Source organism: Hyla sarda, chromosome 6 (assembly GCF_029499605.1).
Source record: "Hyla sarda isolate aHylSar1 chromosome 6, aHylSar1.hap1, whole genome shotgun sequence".
NCBI lineage: Eukaryota > Metazoa > Chordata > Amphibia > Anura > Hylidae > Hyla > Hyla sarda.
The window spans coordinates 98112442-98133189 of record NC_079194.1 but is presented as its reverse complement, the minus strand read 5'-3'; the positions used below and the strand labels follow the sequence as shown (position 1 = coordinate 98133189).

The 20748-nt window shown below is 41.6% G+C and overlaps 1 protein-coding gene across 11 annotated transcripts in view; it reads left to right on the top strand.

Annotated features, from left to right (window-relative positions):
• The window catches only part of CADPS (calcium dependent secretion activator), a 560269-nt gene that overhangs the window by 448449 nt on the left and 91072 nt on the right, over positions 1-20748 (top strand). For all 11 annotated transcript variants that reach the window (XM_056524520.1, XM_056524514.1, XM_056524517.1 and 8 more), the window contains one exon: positions 10609-10756. In XM_056524520.1, the coding sequence (XP_056380495.1) occupies positions 10609-10756 (148 nt within the window). The remainder of the gene's footprint in view (positions 1-10608; positions 10757-20748) is intronic.

The following is a 20748-nucleotide window of genomic DNA, read 5'->3' as shown; positions in this document are numbered from 1 at the left end:
AAAGGGGTACTCCGGTGGAAACCTTTTTTTTTTTTAAATCAACTGGTGCCAGAAAGTTAAACAGATTTGTAAATTACTTCTATGAAAAAATCTTAATCCTTCCAGTACTTATTAGCTGCTGAATACTACAGAGGAAATTATTTTCTTTTTGTAACACAGAGCTCTCTGCTGACATCACGAGCACAGTGCTCTCCATGGTCAAACACCACTGAATAATGGATTGGATTTTTAAGATTCTGTATTGGAGGATATAAGGGACTTGACAAAGCTGCTATATGCCTTGAAATGCTTTGTCCATTATTCATTCCGCCATTAAAAAAATCTTTAAAGGGGTCCTCTGGTGGCAAACTATTTTTTCAAATCAACTGGCACCAGAAAGTTTAACACATTTGTAAATTACTTATATTAATAAATGTTAATACTTCCAGTACTTATCAGCTGCTTTATGCTCCACAGGAAGTTGAGTTGTTCTTTTCGGTCTGATGACAGTGCTCTCTGCTGACACCTCTGTCCATGTCAGGAACTGTCCAGAGCAAGATAGGTTTGCTATGGGGATTTGCTCCTGCTCTGGACAGTTCCTGACATGGACAGAGGTGGCAGCAGAGAGCATTGTGGTCAGACAGAAAATAATAACTCAACTTCCTGTGGAGCATACAGCAGCTGATAAGTACTGGAAGGATAAGGATTTTTTAATAGAAGTAATTTACAAATCTGTCTTACTTTCTGGAGCCAGTTGATATGGGAAAAAAAAATGTTTCCACTGGAGTACCTCTTCAAGTTCCAATTCTTTTGAATCTGACCATGGTTTTTGCACTGACTATTGGTCCTGGTTCTACCTGCATGACTCAACAACAAGGGAGGTGATATAATCTTCTCTTCATATTTCTTCCTCTCGACCGTGTGTGACCAAAGCCAAACTTTGGATTACAGTAACATCCCCAGCAAATGGTTATCAATGCATCACAACAGTGTTGTACCTATATATGCACAACTCTTAGATAAGTGTGCAAATACCTGAGCACCTCTTCTTTTCTTGCCCTACACTAACTTGAAATTCCTTTCAAAGCAGAAGCTAAATATCAATGGATATTTTGTTATGATTATTTGTTCATTTTATGTTTAATTCAAATGTACTGTATAAGGAACACTATGTAAGGAAGATTAAACCATGTTCTTACACTGAAGAAAACTGCACTTTCACACACTGTAGATTTCACCTCTGAGTTTTCTCAGGAAACCTTCAATAATGAAACATTTGTGACTGAACAATGAACAATTGGGAAATTTCCACCTCTGTACACAGATGGTGTCTGTGATCTTCTTACAGTAATTAATAGCCTTAAGTGAACCAAAAGAAGGCAAAGTCATTATTTTCCAATATAGAAATTTAGAGACACTTTATTACAGGGTATTGTATTCGCCTAATGATAGTGCTGCAACGTATTGCTGAGGCTAAGTTTCTACTTGGTTTTCTGTGCTGCGTTTCTTGGTTTGAAAAAAATGCAAGAAAAAAAACCTGAAAAAACGGCAGTGCAATTTCCTTCATCTGACGTTGTTTCTGGAGTTTTTTTTTAGCATTCTTTCATTTGTGTGGAAATTACACCTTGGCAGTTTTTTTGGGTACCCAAAATTTGTTGGGTACCAAAGAAAAAAAAAAAGGATGCAGTAGTAATGGAAACATTTTTATTTAACAAAATTTATATATTTTATTACAAAATTGTAATTAATTGTTAATAAAAGTGTGTGTGTTTCACTTTTTTTCTCTATTCTCTAAATTTTTTAGGTAGTACTACTACTCCCAACATGGAGCACACTATGCTCCATGCTGGGAGCTGTAGTATCTGCATTAATAGACAGATCGCAGCAAGTGTAATTCCTAACACCTGTTGCGATCTGCCTATTAATGCAGGTTCTACAGCTCCCAGCATGGAGCAGCGTGTGCTCCATGTTGGGAATAGTAGTACCTGCAGTTAAGGAAAGATCACAGCGAATGTCACTCCTGACACCCGCTGCGATCCTCCTGTATAATGTATAGATGCGGGTGCCGCTCTTCTATGGTCCCCTGAACTGATGTATATATACACATATATAGAGCTTTGATTGGTTGGAACCATCTGGCCAATCACAGCTCTCTGCAGGAAATATGAATATGTGTATATATACGGCAGTGCAGGGGACCAAATAAGAGCAGCCGGCCGCATCTATACATTATACAGAAGTATCGCAACGGGCGATCTGTCAATTAGTACAGGTACTACTACTCCCATCATGGAACAGTGTATTCCATGCTGGGAGTAGTAGTACTACCTAAAAAAATGTAAAAAAATTAAGAAAAAAAGTGAAAAACATACACACACTACATTTTTGTTATTGTCGGCTACACTTTTAGGTCCCTGTCCGCCCACATAAATTGATCCCTGTTTTAAAAATTTATAAAAATTTTGTTATAAAAAAGATACATTTCGTTAGATATAATTTTTTCCTTCACTGCTGTATCTTTTTTATTTAATTTTTTTAATGGTACCCTACGAAATTTTATTAAAAAAGATATCTCCATCACTTTTTTGGATCACTAAAGTCCAAAAAAGAATAAAAACCGCATGCAAAAACGCCAAAGTTGAAACCCAAATATTGTTTTTCTTGGCGTTTTTTCACTCCCATAGACTTCTATGGGAGAAAAACGCCACGATTTTTACTAAAAAATTGCCAGTGGCTCAACATGCTGCAATTTTGGAAAACCGCCACGGAGCTGAAAAACGCCAAAAAAGAGTGAATAAACACCAAAAGGATTTAGAAAACACCAAAGTGAAAAACGCCAAGAGGAATAAGAATTTAGCGATTTCTCATTGATTTACATCTGGCCGCATCGTTTTTTGGCCCAAAAAACGCCATGCGGCAGAATTGGCATTTTTCTTGGAGTTTAAAAAAAAATAAAACAAGTGGAAACTTAGCCTGAGAGTCCAAAAGTAAAATATCAGCACCACAATAAATAAGTAAAAAAAAAAATAAAAAAATCACAGAGATTATAACGTCAAGTTAATGTAAAAAATGTGATGATGAAACGTAAATGGAGGGAATTTGATGTTTTATTAGGGCGCCGAAGTTCATGACAAAAAAAAAAAATCTTTCAAATAACTATTTTATTTGTTAAATAGACAAACAGGTTATAATAATCCTGTCAACTATGAAATAGTCTGGAGACAAATCCCTGGGCAAATTCAAGCTGTAGCAGTCATCAAGTCAGGTAGGATAGACGAATAAGTAAAATCACTATTGGGGAGATTTATCAAAAACTGTGCAGAGGAAGAGTGGTGCAGTTGCCCATGGCAACCAATCAGATTTCTTCTTTCATTTTTAAAAGACCTGTGAAAAATGAATGAAGCAATCTGATAGGTTGCCATGGGCAACTGCACTACTTTTCCTCTACACAGGTTTTGATAAATCTCCCCTCATATCCACATTTATATGGGACAGGGCTGTTTGAAGGAATTTGGGGGCCCCAAGCAAAATGGACATGGAGGCCCCCCTCCCCTTGATGTTCACGCACGTCACGCTATAGGGCCGGCGTCAGGACGTAGTGACGCCGGCCCTTGAATTCTGGGAGTGCAACGTGAGTGAACATCGATACAAGGCCCCCACATTAGGTGCAGCATAGTTCTCCCCACATTAGGTTGGCAGTGTTCCCCCCCACATTAGGTGCAGCATAGTTCTCCCCACATTAGGTTGGCAGTGTTCTCCCCACATTAGGTGCAGCATAGTTCTCCCCACATTAGGTGCAGCAGTGTTCCCCCCACATTAGACAGCCAGTGTTCCCCCCACATTAGGTGCAGCATAGTTCCCCCCACATTAGGTGCAGCAGTGTTCCCCCCACATTAGGTGCAGCAGTGTTCCTCCCACATTAGGTGCAGCAGTGTTCCTCCCACATTAAGTGCAGCAGTGTTCCTCCCACATTTGGTGCAGCAGTGTTCCCCCCACATTAGGTGCAGTAGTGTTCCCCCCACATTAGGTGCAGCAGTGTTCCCCCACATTAGGTGCAGCAGTGTCTCCCCCCCTCCACATTAGGTGCAGCAGTGTTTCCCCCCCCCCCCCCCACATTAGGTGCAGCAGTGCTCCCCCCACATTAGGTGCAGCAGTGTTCCCTACCCTGTCCAGACCCCCCCCCCCCCAGGGCCATTTTTTTGGTGGGGGTCTGGCTGCTGAGACCCTCACCGATCACCTCGGTTGAAGTGGTTCTCCAGCTGTTGGATAGCTAAAACTCCCATCATGTCTGAAGAGCCTCTTGCAATGGGAGCTGTAGTTTTGTAACAGCTGGAGAGACACAGATTGGACACAGTTTTACCAATCATCACTGCAGAACTTACAAGTGACTACAGCTCTGAGGGGACAGTCAGGAGAATACACAATGATGTCAGTGACCTGAGTGACGTCTTCTGACTTGAGTGATATCTTCTCTGTTATCTTTTCTTCTTCATCTGGTCCAGAGACAAGGTCTTCCTCCAGCTCCATCTTCTCTGTAGAGTCTGACATCCAGACTTCATTGGCTCCTCACTTTGTCAGCAGATCCTCATCCTCTGCATGAAGACAGTAATCATTATAACCTTGCCAGAAAGTGTACCCCAAATAAAATACTGCCCCACACTGTACCCTAAATAAAATACTACCCCACACTGTACCCTAAATAAAATACCACCCACACTGTACCCAAAATAAAATAGTAGCCCACATTGTACCCCAAATAAAATACTGCCCCACACTGTACCCTAAATAAAATACTGCCCCACACTGTACCCTAAATAAAATACTGCTATACACTGTACCCACGAAATATAATCCTGTCACAAACTGTACCCTAAATAAAATACTGCCCCACACTGTACCCCGAATATAATACTGCTATACACTGTACCCACTAAATATAATCCTGCCACACACTGTACCCTGAATATAATGCTGCTACACACTGTACCCTGAATATAATACTGCCACACACAGTACCCACTAAATATAATACTGCTATACACTGTACCCACTAAATATAATCCTGCCACACACTGTAACCTGAATATAATACTGCCACACACTGTACCCACTAAATATAATACTGCCATACACTGTACCCACTAAATATAATACTGCCATACACTGTACCCTGAATACTGCCCCACACTGTATCCACTGAATATAATACTGCTATACACTGTACCCACTAAATATTATCCTGCCACACACTGTACCCACTAAATATAATACTGCCATACATTGTACCCTGAATATAATACTGCTATACACTGTACCCACTAAATATAATCCTGCCACACACTGTAACCTGAATATAATACTGCCACACACTGTACCCACTAAATATAATACTGCCACACACTGTACCCACTAAATATAATACTGCCACTCACTGTACCCCTGAATACTGCCCCACACTGTATCCACTGAATATAATACTGCTATACACTGTACCCACTAAATATATTTCTGCCACACACTGTACCCTGAATATAATGCTGCTCCACACTGTATCCACTGAATACAATACTGCCACACATGCATCCACATCATATATACATATACACCCCCTCTTATCCTCTGTGTCCTCATCACCCCCATAACCCCCTGCCAAACCTCTCCTCATCATTACTCTAACTCCCCCCCCCCTGCACCTCTCCTCATCACTACTATAACCAGAGGGGGTTAACGGGGGTGATGAGGAGAGGTGCAGGGGAGCACCTCTCGTTATCACCCCCATAACCCCCCCTGCACCTCGCATCACCCCCATAACCCCCTGCACCTCTCCTCATCACCCCCATAACCCCCTGCACCTCTCATCACCCCCCATAAACCCCCTGCACCTCTCATCACCCCCATAACACCCTCCCTGCACCTCTCATCACCCCCATAACACCCCCCCTGCACCTCTCATCACCCCCATAACACCCCCTTCACCTCTCATCACCCCATAACACAACCCCCTGCACCTCTCATCACCCCCATAACACCCCCCCCTGCACCTTTCAACACCCTCATAACACCCCCCCTGCACCTCTCATCACCCCATAACACCCCCCCCTTGCACCTCTCATCACCCCCATAACACCCCCCCTGCACCTCTCATCACCCCCATAACACCCTCCCTGCACCTCTCATCACCCCTATAACACCCCCCGCACCTCTCATCACCCCCATAACACCACTCCCCCCCGCACCGCTCATCACCCCCATAACACCCCCCTGCACCTCTCATGACCCCCATAACACCACTCCCCCCTGCACCTCTCATCAACCCCATAGCAGCTCCCCCACCCCACACACACACACACACACATCTCTCATCATAGTAGGATGTTCTCACTAATCGTACAAAATTAGTTTTTTGCAGAACTAGATAAGTACAATTCTAGACAAAGAAGACATCATATGATAGGGCTGGTGCTCTTCTCTCTTTATATCAGTGTTTTCCAACCAGCGTTCCTCGAGCTGTTGGACAAGTACAACTCCCTAGCATGCCCAGACTAAAGAGTTGTAGTTTTGCAACAGCTGGAGACACTCTAGTTTGAAAACACACACAAATATATATATATTTGAGATTTGACTAAAAGGGGATAGTATGTTATCAGAAAAGTACGATCTGTTAATTTTGACAATGAAAGTAGTCACAAAAAATTTGTGTAGTGGCTGTGCCAGTGTTATGCAAGTTCTGACCTTTTCAGAATGCTGGACCTAGCTGGTCCTGGTACTGCGCAGGTGTGAACAAACATGCCCGTCCCCATTCTGTTTACCAAACATGATGTCACTCACAGGCAGAAGCAAGCGAAGGCATCATCATATGTCTGCTGATCGTACCCTAACCCTAACTGGAATCCCTGAGACCTAACTATAAACACTGCTGCCCCTGTTTGTGATAAGCACTAGGTGGAAAGAGCAGTACGTGCAGCAGAAGCTCAGTGAGTAGGATTGCTCTGTCATCGCTTGCTTCTGCCTATGAATGAAGTCATGTTTGGCAAACAGAGCGGTAATGGGTGTATGTGTTCACACCTGCACAGTACCAGGACCAGCTGAGCTCGCGTTACCCAAGTGACGCAGGTTCAGCATCATGATAAGGTTTACATAACTTCCACAACACTGGAGAACTGCAGATCAGCTTCTATTCTCTTCGATGGGAGCCTAGCTGCAGTAATCCAGCATGGCCACTGAACGATTAAGATGGAGCTGAGGCTACTGGCTCTGTTCACAGTGTAAATCCTGCACGGGGGTTCTGGCAAACAGGTGACTGAAGGGGATCAGATATTGAAGGTCTATCCCGTGGACAGGCCATCAATTGAAAATTTTGGGAAACCCCCCTAATAACAGTGGTCTCTAAACTGTGACCCTCCAGATGTTGTAAAACGGCATGCTGGGAGTTGTTATTTTGCAACAGCTGGAGGTCCACAGTTTGGATACCACTGCCATATAAAATCATTCTGGCCGGTGACAGGATATGATGACACTAAAAGTGCAAACACAAGTGATCAGACTGACTGCCTGACGTCCCATTCTGGAAGTCCCATTTAGGTCTATTGGGATGGGACATCAGGCAGTTAGTCTGATCACCAGTCTCGGGCACTGGGATTGTACTTTTAGTTTCACCATATCCTGCCGCCGGCCAGAATGAAGTGACCCTTTAAAATCCACACCACTTACAATTTCTACGCAGAACATTTGTGAAAGCTTAAAGGGGTATTCTTAAAGGGGTATTTTTTTTATTTGACTATGCTACCGGGGCTGTAAAGTTAGTGTAGTTCATAATATAGTGTCTGTACCTGTGTGTGACAGTTTTCTCACAATTATTCTGTGATTTTCACTCCAATATTTATTTTTACCAGCATACAAAATGACTGTTGTCTCAGATTTTTCCCAGCTTGCAATGCGGCCGAGACCTGACTCACTAGTCAGCTGATGACAGGGAGCCTGTCTGCTTCAATGAGTGGAGGGATCGCTTGGTGGGAGAAAGATCAATCTGTAACAGCTGTAGGCACCCTGATTGAAAACCACAGGCCTTTGAATGGATGCAGCTCATTTATGTTTCATTGGGTGGGGTGGCTGATGTGTGGGATGGAGGAAGATGGAATTGTGGGATTTGTAGTCAAAAAAGAAAAGTCAAACAGGAAATACCAGTTCACAAAAAGCTAGCCACAGTGTTATGGTAATCTCACACCATAGCCATTTAGCCCCAAGACAAGCGCAGACCCTTCCTAAGCATGTCCATTACTGTCTGCCAGGTACATGATAAATCACCTTATGGTGGATAACCCCTTAACCACTTGTCTGTGACTGTGTTCCGCTGTGGTTTTTACCTCTTCCAATCTGCAGCATTTCTCCGTTGTGTGCAATTACACTACAAGTTTCCAGAGAAAAGAATAACGACATGGCACCCAAGGTTCTGCGTATGCCCTGTAATCGGCAAATAAAGCAGCAAGTTGAAGCAGAACCTTGGGTGCCGTGTTGTCATTCCTTCCTCTGAATGGTATTATATGCATAGTGTGCTACGACAGGGGCACCAAGTGATCTGCAGAGCGCCTAGACCTGCGGTTTAAAACCTTGAACCTAGGATTTGAAAGTGTGGGTGGAGTGGTGCTGACAAGTATCTCCTAGGACTGTGATATTACCCTAAAAGTTCATGGACGACAAAAGGCTGTTGCTCTCGGTAAACAGTCAGCTTCACATATCATAATTCAAGTGGCATTATCCTGCGCTGATCTGTCATGTTACGCAGTCTCCGGCGCTGTGAGTATATTGTTTCTGTACAATACTTAACACAAGGACTTGGAAACCAGATCTTGGTCTTGTGCTCTTGCCACTTTCTAATCACAGAGGGAATCCCCACAGTGGCATTAGTGTCAGGCACACCTATCCTCTCCACATGCCAAAGCTTAAAGCCCAGTTTGCACTTGATCGATTCCATTTGCACCCTGAGTTTTCTTTGAAGTCATAGGGAGCAGATGGAGCCTTCATTGAGGCAATTAGAGCACCGCAGGAAGCACAAACCACCAGCTGCTCGCAGGGCTGTATGTGCCCAGAATTAGCAAAGCACTTTTTAAGGTAGCACCTCTGTCAGCAGACTGCAGGCACATACTGAGATCAGGCACTGTCTGCAGTCTATGAAAGCTGCTTACCTGACTCTTTCCCTGTTTGGCGTCAGGCTATTGATTGAAATGAAACTGCCTGTGTCCCACATATTTGAGATTTAGATTACATTTCCATTTATGTTTGTATTTTAAAAATAGGTCAAAAATCAATAGAAAAAAACATTGCAATAAATAGATTAAAAGCATTGCACGCATTGAGCTATTTGCAATTGTGCTTGCCAAAAATACATAGCTATATTCGGCTTTTTTTCTTTTCAGTTTCATAAATGCTTACAGATCAGTAAGTGTAAATACAGTGAAACCTCCTTGAGAAGACCAGACTGAATTTTCTGTGACAGATTTTGTTTCTTATTTAGTATGCATTCTTTAAGAAGACCACCCCCCTAGAAGAAAGCTTTTTGGTGCAAACTTAGGTGGTTGTCTTAGGCTGCATTCACATCTCATTTTTACATTACGGGTGCTGGATCCGGCTGGGGGAGGGGCAAACCGGGCTCTCCTGTACCCCAGCCGGACCAGCGCTGAACTCCATTCACTTTAATGAGCCGACCGGAGTCAAACGGTGACTCCGGTCGGCTCATTTTTGACCCCTATCCAGTTTTGTGACCGGACCTAAAACCGTAGTATACTACAGTTTCAGGTCCGGTCAGGAAACCGCATACGGGTCAAAAATGAGCCAATCGGAGTCAACGTTTGACCCGGTCGGCTCATTAAAGTGAATGGAGTTCAGCGCTGGTCCGGCTGGGGTACAGGAGAGCCCGGTTTGCCCCTCCCCCAGCCGGATCCGGCACCCGTAATGTAAAAACGAGATGTGAATGCAGCCTTAAAGAGGTTTAACTATATAAAAAAAATTATATTATGACATATTATACAGCGGGTGAAATAAGTATTGAACAGGTTTCCATTTTTCTCACTAAATACTGTTTGCTTGGTTTTTTTTTTGCATTTTTGAGACAAAAGTACCTGCTAATTCCAGGTCTTTTTGACTCTTCTAATTATTCTTTTTTCTCCTCTGTCAGAAATAATGTGAGGAGCCCCCGGTCGAGGCAAATTTAGGTAGAGATGATTGTCTTTTAATGTCCGTATTATGGCCCATTCAGAAGCTTAGAAATGTACCTGTAACCAACACCATGGTTATGTTTTGCAAAGCTCTCGCGACAGCTCTTTGCTTTTACCCACCATGAGATGTGTCTCTGATGATACATCTTGGCATAAGACCTTTTTGTAGGCCTTCAGTTGGGACCGAACCAGCTGATGTATTGATCATGAGCAAGTGCTAAAAAAGGAGACAATGTCATATATGAATGCAATCTGTGTATGGCTCTACTGAATATTTTGTGCTATAGAAGAAATAGGAACTTAGTAAAATATAGTTTTTCTCTGTATTGAGATGACCAGATGTACAGTACAATAAAAAAAAAAAAATGTTTTTGACATTGCTCACTTCTGATACAAAAAATGTTTTATTTTCCCACAGAACTAGAATTGCATTTGAGGTGAAGTTGCAGAAAACCAGCAGATCAACAGATTTCCGTGTGCCTCAGTCAATCTGTACCATGTTTAATGTCATGGTTGATGCAAAAGCACAGTCAACAAAACTCTGCAGTATGGAAATGGGACAAGAGGTAAACATTCAACTCTGGAAAATCGCTGGATTAAGCCAGCGATGTAACTAGGAAAGGCTGGACCTCATAGCAAAGTTATTAATGGTCAGTTCCAATATTCCCCCAATACAGTTCCCAGAAAGTGATATATAACAGATCTACCCAGGCTTTACATACCAAATAAGTGACTACAGTGCAGTTACATGAGCACTGTCTATACTGTCACAAAACAGATCCCTTAGATGAAATCTGGAAAAGTGTGCCCAGTGTAAAGTGTAGGAGGAGGATGCCCTGAGCACCTCTTATGTAAGTTAATAGGGTCACTTTGCAACCCTCAAATTGCTGTGGACAGAACTCCATACCGGATAGAAATATTGGCCCTGATTTACTAAGAGTGGAGTGAAGTTTTGTTTGTGGGTTTTAATTCCCTACAAGTATTTCTCCACTGTATTTACTAAGGTTTCCCTACATTTTGCACTTTTCCCTACGTTTTGCTTTTTTTTAACTATGCTCTGAGCTGTGAGGTTTTCCTCAGCTCAAATCCACCACATTTTTTGTGCAAACCTTAGTAAATGTGTTGGGATTTTTTGAAAATGTCAGGGACATGCCCCCTTTTCCTGATGGCCACGCCCCTTTTCAGGGGTTTCTCAGTAAAATGGAGAGTTGGTCGGGTTTTTTTCAATTCTGGCGCAGATTCTGGCACAGACAGAATTTCTGGTGCAATGCGCCAGAATCTGGCGCACAACCCGACAATACATGTCGTGTTTACAATAGTAAATCAGGGCCATTATGTTTGTCAATTCTCAGTCACAACCACTTGTGGTTTGGAGCGCAATCCCAGAAATGTAGTACAATCAGGGAGCACAACATGGTGATCTTTGGTCACTTGACCTGCTGGCTCAACTTTTATTTTTGTCCAGGGCCACACTTAGTTCTAACTACCTACATGCTACAGTAATTATTGACCCTGGCATCTAGACAGTTAAGTGACTGGGTTCAGAAGTAAGTCTGAAGCCGGTCACAGCGAGTGTCAGCACCTGCCATATTTGGAGTGTGTTTAGTTAATCTACATAAATCTGCTGTATGTATAATGGATGTCGCCCAGAAATAGATACTCTTATACATACACATATTTTAACATATTTACACACACTTTTAGGATTGCTTGTTTATGGGTGAGTGAGACATCAAGGTATAGTGTAAATATTTTCCAAAGCTAGTATTAGCATAGCTAATATGTGCCAGAGGTAGCCATACCACTATGGACAAATTGTCTAATATCCTTGTCAAGATATATAAGGTTCTTTCCTATAATTCTCTGTTTAATATGAACAATGCCATATAAATGGTTTTGCCATATTCTAGTTAAAAACATCATGGTTCTTCACTGGTCATTACTGTTTACTTTTAGAATACAGGTCCTGGTGTCAAATTTTTATCAAGAACAACATTTGTTTGGTGCTCTTCTCATGTTGGCAAGGGTTTCCTCTCATTCTCTAAGAACACAAATTGTTAGGTTCATTGGATAACCATATAATTGGCACATGTGTATCCAGAATTCTACATGTTTATATGTTGACAATCATTTTGAAACGCCGTGAAATATGTTGCTGTTCTATAAGCATATTAGCTCTTAAGAGGTATAAGCAACCTATAGAATCCAAGGTCCCTTTAGATGTCAAGAAGGAACACAGATTGCCCTATAGCAAAACTCTCAAATACATTGGCTTTTGGATAGCACTATACTTTGCGACATTGAGACAATGAAGTTAGTAAAAATGGAAATTAGTACTCTGGTATCGGGGTCTTTGTCGCTGGAGCCAAGTTCGTATAATCTCAGTATATGACACCGTCAAAGACAAGGTATGACTTAGACAATATAGCTTTGGTTGCCCTAAAGCATTGAAAAACTGCAGATTTATATCTTGTTTCATTGATGTGTAATTATCAAACAATACAAAACACTTGTTATCATTGTTATCATTGTTATCCATGTCTTTTGTAGTTCTGTTGTATACGTCCCATCTAACGTCTTCCTTTTACATCCCAAGACTCCATAGTTTTCTAGATTACTATGCCTTTTCTGTCTTCCATTTAGTTGGCTCCTGTATATGTCATACGTATGACTTTTGAATAAAGAATTATCGCCATGCACTGATGCTATCGTACAGTAAATTGCTAATGTTTACGGTTGTGTGATCCACTTGTATAGTAACTCTACACTTTATGAAAGGCTGTCATTATGTACAATGCAAACAATACGGCATTCTCAACTTTCTAATTCCTTCCTCCAGTCTGGGGAAAGCTTGTATTGTAACAGGTGCCATGGGGATTTTTTGGAGGTAAAGGAGTTAAAATTAAAGGTATCATTAGAAGAAGTATATTCTTACCAAACACTCAGTCGTTGTCCTTTATTTGCCACAGAATCCCACTTGTCTCACTTGAGATGAATAGAACATCTTGTGGTATTATTTGGTAGAAATACACATTGATCATTTATTCCAAGCAAGATGAGATATAAGAACATTAAAGTTTACAAAGGAGGTCCCTATTATAATACTTACATCAACATCTAAGAACAAATAGAATTATAACTAATTCTAATCTATAAATCAAACAGCATTATTGTTTTGGTGTTAGGAATGTGAGAGGTCTTTGAAAAATCATCATGTGACTTGATGTTGGCCAGACACATAAAAATTTATGGTAAATCCAGTGGTACAGTACAATATTTCTGACATAGATCCTACTATAAATCTATGTAACATATAGATTTTGTGATAGATTGTGCTGTGGACAGATTTCAGGGCTATACATTGGAGAGGCAATTTTGTGATGAAATTAAAGAGGATTTCTGAAACAGAATAAGTAGAGTTGAGCGAACTTTTGAAAAGTTTGGTTCGCCGGACTTGCTGAACTTTTTGGAAATCACAAGTTCGGTTCGACTCGAACCGGCAATGAAATAAGCCCCTAAACATGTTTATAACGCTGCCTAACAGCTCTTAACCCCTGTCTAACACTGTTAGGAATGTATTCAAGTAGTGTTAAAGTTTTTTTAAGGCTCAGTTATTGTGACACGTGGTAACCCATGGTAACTATTACAGCTCGCCCATTTCTTTAGGCTTATTCACACCAAAATAAAGTGGCATAAAGTATCCCTTTTTGCATGGCAGAGATGACAGCACAATGAGCACAATGACTATTGAAGGTGTTTGTGAAAATCTATTATATTCACTATATTCACAACTGTGTTGACAGGCATTCTAGTTACAGTATATAGTTGCCACTTGAATACACTTTGTGGGCGGGTGGCACAGATCACTGCACCTCAATGGCCACTGGAGTTGGTTCAGAAACACTATTCAGTTCAGGTATATGCAGGTATGAGCCTTAAAAAAGACTGTGGATTTGTGGTAGCAAAAGATGAACCCTTCGGAGGCCATGATTAGGATGTCCCCTTATATGCTGTTTTGGTGTATATGAGCCCCTATAGGATTGTTGCATGGGGTTTAAATCCTGTTCACACACACACACACACACAAGGTATTTCTTTCTAATCTGTATCTCTCATTCTCTCTCTTTCTAATCTGTATCTCTCTATCTGTCTAATCACTAACTGTCCCTATTTCTGTCTCTCTCCCTGTCTCTCTCCAGCAGTTCTACCGAACTGAATGCAGTAGGTGACATCACTGCCCTTTTATCTGTGTAAAAATGCCCTCCCTCCTTGCTGTGTCCTATTGGCCTTTGTGCTGATTGGCACAGTAAGCAGCAAGTCACATGATAGACCTTGTCATGTGATATGCTGATGTCCCGATGTCATCTAACCACCCCCTGGCTGCCCTGCTTCTTCCGTCTGCCAAAAAACTACGCTTCCACGGTTTTTCGCGCTATTTACCTGCTCGTGCGAGTTAGTTTCGGTCAAATCCTGGTTTGCAGGATTTTGCTAGCTCATTTCTAAGAATAAGCATGCTGGGGGTTTATGAATTAAAAAAATATCAGTGTATATGTTGAAAAATTCTCAAAATTTTTCAAAACCCCATCCACATGTAATATATTGTATTTTAGTGCAGTTTTCCAGTGCAAAATCTGCACCCCAAATCTGCAGCCAATCAGCTACGTCTAGACATGTCCTAAATGATTTGGTCGTTATTCTAAATAAATAAATTCCATATAGATTTGGATTGGTATAGGTAAAAGACTCTTCATATGACTTTTCATATGTCCTAGCAACATGTCAAATGTTTTAATTGGCAGGAGGCTAAGAATGGGCTGGGAGAAGTTGGCATTCAGCAGCTTCTATCCCTGCTCCATTTCGAGATACACTTACAATGTATGTCTATGGAGCGTGCCTGGATAACGTGACTCAGAGCAGGGAGAGGAGTGTGCAGCAGTGTGGACTTCTCCTGGCTCATTCTACTGATCAGTGGTGATCAAAACACTCAGACCCCACCAATCAAAAATTTTAATATGTCGCTAGGATATGTCAAAAGTCTTTTAAGTGGCAGGTACACTTTAGAAAACAGGGTTACTCACCTGACAGATGCCTTGCCACTATCATTCCAATGCTTAATGGGTCTTTGCTGATCTCTAATTCCTGGTTCTGGGTCGGCACACAGGAAATGGCAGTTCAGCCAATACCTTGCCACAGAAGTGACCCACCTAAGCCAATGATTCAGTGACAAGGTATTTTCTTCAATGCTCCTTGGATGAGACCCACAAAGGAGATTGGAATGGTGATAGCAGGGAATTAGTTGTGAGAGGAGCCCTTTTTTTTAACCTTTAGGTCATGACGCTTGTTTTTTGCATCAATAAGCAATCTGTTTAACCACTTAAGGACACAGGGCGTACATGTATGCCCTGGCTCCCTAGTACTTAAGGACCCAGGGCGTACCTGGTGGGAACCGGACCAGGATGCCTGCTGAAATCATTCAGCAGGCACCCCGTGCAACCCACTTGCAACCCCCCCCCCCCCATGTCGCTGATCAATTAAGACAGATGGTCTGCGGCAATTAATGTACAGGGTACATTCACATGGGCGGGTTTACAGTGAGTTTCCTGCTTCAAGTTTGAGCTGCGGCAAATTTTCCGCACAGCGCAAACTCCTAGTGGGAAACTGATCGTAATCCCCCGCCAGTGCAAATGTACCCTAAAAACACTACACTAACACATAATAAAGGGTAAAGCACTACATACACACCCACGTACACTGTCCCCCCTCCTCCACAATAAAAATGAAAACAGTATTGTACGGCAGTGTTTCCAAAACGGAGCCTCCAGCTGTTGCAAAACAACAACTCCCAGCACTTCTGGAAAGCCACTGACCTTCCAGGCAGGCTGGGAGTTTAGCAACAGCTGGAGGCACCCTGTTTGGGAATCACTGTTGTAGAATACCTCTATGTCCACCCCTACACAAATCCCTAATTTAGTCCTCAAATGCGCATGGCGCTCTCTCACTACGAGCCCTGTCGTATTTCAAGGAAACAGTTAAGGGCCACATATGGGGTATTTCCGTACTCAGGAGCAATTGCATTAAAATTTTGGGGGGCTTTTTCTCCTTTTACCCATTATGGAAAGGAAAAGTTTATGGAAAGGAAAAGGGTCTACACCAGCCTGTTAGTGTAAAAAAAAAAAAAAAAAAAAATTACACTAACATGCTGGTGTTGCCCCAGGTAAAAGGAAAAAAAGACCCCCAAAATTTGTAACGCAACTTCCCCTGAGTACCGAATTACTCCATATGTGGGCGTAAAATGCCCTGCGGACACACAACATGGCTCAGGAGTGAGAGCGCACTATGTACATTTGAGGCCTAAATTGGTGATTTGCACAAGGGTGGCTGATTTTACAGTGGTTCTGACATAAACGCAAAAAAAAATATGTGTGAACCCATTTTGAAAACTGCACCCCTCACGGAACGTAACAAGGGTGTTTGACAAATGTTTGTTAAAGTTGGATGGGAAAATGAAAAATTTTGTTTTTTTAACTGAAATGCTGGTATTACCCAAAATTTTTCATTTTCACAAGGGAAAATAGGAAAAAAGCCATTGAAAGTGTATAACCCCATTTCTTCTGAGTAAGAACATACCCCATATGTGGATGTAATAAGCTCTGCGGGTGAACTACAATGCTCGGAAGAGAATTAGTGCCATTGGGCATCTGGAGAGAAAAATTTTCCGGAATTGAAAGCCACGTGTCTTTACAAAGCCCCCATGGTGCCAGAACAATGCAACCCCCCCCCCCCCACATGTGACCCCATTTTGGAAATGACACCTCTCACAGAATGTAATAAGGGGTGCAGTGAGCATTTACACCCCACAGATGTCTGAGAGATTTCTGGAACAGTGGTCCGTGAAAATGAAAAAAATTATTTTTCATTTGCACAGCCCACTGTTCCAAAGATCTGTCAAATGCCAGTGGGGTGTGAATTCTCACTGCACCCCTTATTAAATTCTTTGAGGGGTGTAGTTTCCAAAATGGAGTAACATTGGGGGGGGTCCACTGTTCTGCCACCAAGGGGGGCTTTGTAAATGCACATGGCCCTCGACTTCCATTCCAAATTCTTTCTCCAAAAGCTCAATGGCGCTCCTTCTCTCCTGAGCATTGTAGTGTGTCAGCAGAGCACTTGACATCCACACATGGGGTATTTCCATACTCAGAAGAAATGGGGTTACTCAGAAGAAATGGGGTTACAAATTTGGGGGGCTTTTTCCCCTATTACAATTGTAAAAATTAAAAATTTGGGGGGAAAATGTAATTTGTGAAAAAAAAAAATTCATTTACAGACCTGACTTTAACAAAAAAGTAATCAAACACCTGTGGGGTGTTAAGGCTTACTGTACCCCTTGTTACGTTCCTTGAGGGGTGTAGTTTCCAAAATAGTATGCCATGTAGGTTTTTTTTTTTTTTGCTGTTATGGCACCTTAGGGACTTCTTAAATGCAACATACCCGCCAACAACCATTTCAGCAAAATTCTCTCCCCAAAAGCCAAATGTGACTCCTCTTCTGAGCATTATAGTGCGCCTGCAGAGCACTTGACGTCCACATATGGGGTATTTCCATACTCAGAAGTGGGACTACAAATTTTGGGGGGCATTTTCTCTTCTTACCTCTTGTGAAAAATGGTAAAAAACTGCATTTCAGTGAAAAAAATTAAAATTAATTTACACATCCGACTTTACCGAAAAGTCGTCAAACACAAGGTTCACTGGCCCCCCTGTTACGTACCTTGAGGTGTATAGTTTCCAAAATAATGTGCCATGTGTTTTTTTTTTTTAGCTGTTATGGCACCATAGGGGCTTCCTACATGTGACATGCCCCCCAAAAACCATTTCAGCAAAATTCACTCTCCAAAATCTCCTTGTCACTCCTTTACTTCTGAGCCCTCTAGTGCACCCACAGAACACTTTACATTCACATATGAGGTATTTCCTTTCTTCGTGATGGGGTTACAAGTTTTGAGGGGCTTTTTCTCCTTTTACCCCTTGTAAAAATTCAAAAACTGGGTCTACAAGAACATGTAACATACATGAAAATTTAAGTCAAATATGTCACAAAAAAACAATCTCTGAAATGTGCAAAAAAACGCTCTGGTCATAATGGTCTGTGTCCTTAACCCCTTAACGACCCAGCCAATTTTCACTGTAGGACCAGAGCGTTTTTTGGACATCTGACTACTTTCACTTTAAGCATTAATAACTCTGGGATGCTTTTATCTTTCATTCTGATTTCAAGATAGTTTTTTTTGTGACATATTCTACTTTATGTTAGTGGTAAAATTTTGTCGATACTTGCATCATTTCTTGGTGAAAAATTCCAAAATTTGATGAAATTTAAAATTTTGCATTTTTCTAACTTTGAAGCTCTCTGCTTGTAAGGAAAATAGATATTCCAAATAAATTATATTTTGATTCACAAATAAAATATGTTTACTTTATGTTAGCATCATAAAGTTGACATGTTTTTACTTTTGGAAGACATCAGAGGGCTTCAAAGTTCAGCTGCAATTTTCCAATTTTTCTCAAAATTTTCAAAATTGGAATTTTTCATGGACCAGTTCAGGTTTGAAGTGGATTTGAAGGGCCTTCCTATTAGAAATACCCCACAAATGATGCCATTATAAAAACTGCACCCCTCAAAGTATTCAAAATGACATTCAGTAAGTGTGTTAACCCTTTAGGTGTTTCACAGGAATAACAGCAAAATAAAGGAGAAAATTAAAAATCTTCATTTTTTACACTTGCATGTTCTTGTAGACCCAGTTTTGAATTTTTACAAGAGGTAAAAGGAGACAAATCCTCTCAAAATTTGGAACCCAATTTCTCTCAAGTAAGGAAATACCTCATATGTGTATGTCAAGTGTTCGGTGGGCGCAGTAGAGGGCTCAGAAGGGAAGGAGCGACAATGGGATTTTGGAGAGTGAGTTTTTCTGAAATGGTTCTTGGGGGGCATGTCACATTTAGGAACCCCCTATGGTACCAGAACAGCAGAAAGCCCCCCACATGGCATACCATTTTGGAAACTACACCCCTTAAGGCACGTAACAAGGGGTCCAGTGAGCCTTAACACCCCACAGGTGTTTGATGACTTTTCGTTAAAGTTGGATGTGTAAATGAAAAAAAAAATGTTTCACTAAAGTGCAGGTTTTTTCCCAAGTTTACCATTTTTATAAAGGATAATGGGAGAAAATATCCCCCAAAATTTGTAACCCCATCTCTTCTGAGTATGGAAATACCCGATGTTAGAACATAAAATGCTCTGCTGGCGCACTACAATGCTCAGAAGAGAAGGAGTCACATTTGGCTTTTTGAAAGCAAAATTAGCTGAATTGGGTTTTGGGGGCCATGTTGCATTTAGGAAGCCCCTATGGTGCCAGAACAGCAAAAAAAAAACACATGGCATACTATTTTGGAAACTACGCCCCTCAAGGAATGTAACAATGGGTACAGTGAGCCTTAACACCTCACAGGTATTTCACGACTTTTTGTTAAAGTTGGATGTGTAAATGAAAAAAAAATGTTTCACTAAAATGCTGGGTTTTCCCCAAATTTTACATTTTTACAAGGGGTAATAGGAGAAAATTACCCCCAAAATTTGTAACGTCATTTCTTCTGAGTATGGAAATACCCCATGTGTGGACGTCAAGTGCTCTGCTGGCGCACTACAATGCTCAGAAGAGGAGGAGCGCCATTGAGCTTTTAGAAAGGGAATTTGTTTGGAATGGAAGTCGGGGGCCATGTGCGTTTACAAAGCCCCCCGTGGTGCCAGGACAGGTGACCGCCCCACATGTGACCCAATTTTGGAACCTGCATCCCTCACATAATTTAAAAACAGTGCAGTGAGTATTTACACTCCAATGGCTTTTGACAGATCTTTGGAACAGTGGGCTGAGCAAATGAAAAACTAAATTTTTCATTTTCACGGACCACTGTTCCAAAAATCTGTCAGACACCTGTGGGGGGTAAATGCTCACTGTACCCCTTATTACATTACGTGAGGATTGTAGTTTCCAAAATGGGGTCACATGTGGGAGGGGTCCATTGTTCTGACACTATGGGGGCTTTGTAAACACACGTGGCCTTCAATTATGGACAAATTTTCTCTTCAAAATCCCATTGGCACTCCTTCTCTTCTGAGCCTTGTAGTTTGCCAGCAGAGCACTTTACATCCAAATATGGGGTATTTCTTACTCAAGAGAAATGGGGTTACAAATTTTGGGGGGCTTTTTTCCTATTTTCCACCAGCATTTTAGTGAACATTTTTTTATTTTTTATTTTCCCATCCAACTTTAATGAAAATTTGTGAAACACCTGTGGGGTGTTAAAGTTCACTATACCCCTTTTTACGTTCCATGAGGGGTGTACTTTCCAAAATGGGGTCACATGTGGGTATTTATTTTTTGGCGTTTATTTCAGAACTGCTGTAAAATCAGCCTCCCCTGTGCAAATCACCAATTTAGGCCTCAAATGTACATGGTGCGCTCTCACTTCTGAGCCTTGTTGTGTGCCCGCAGAGCATT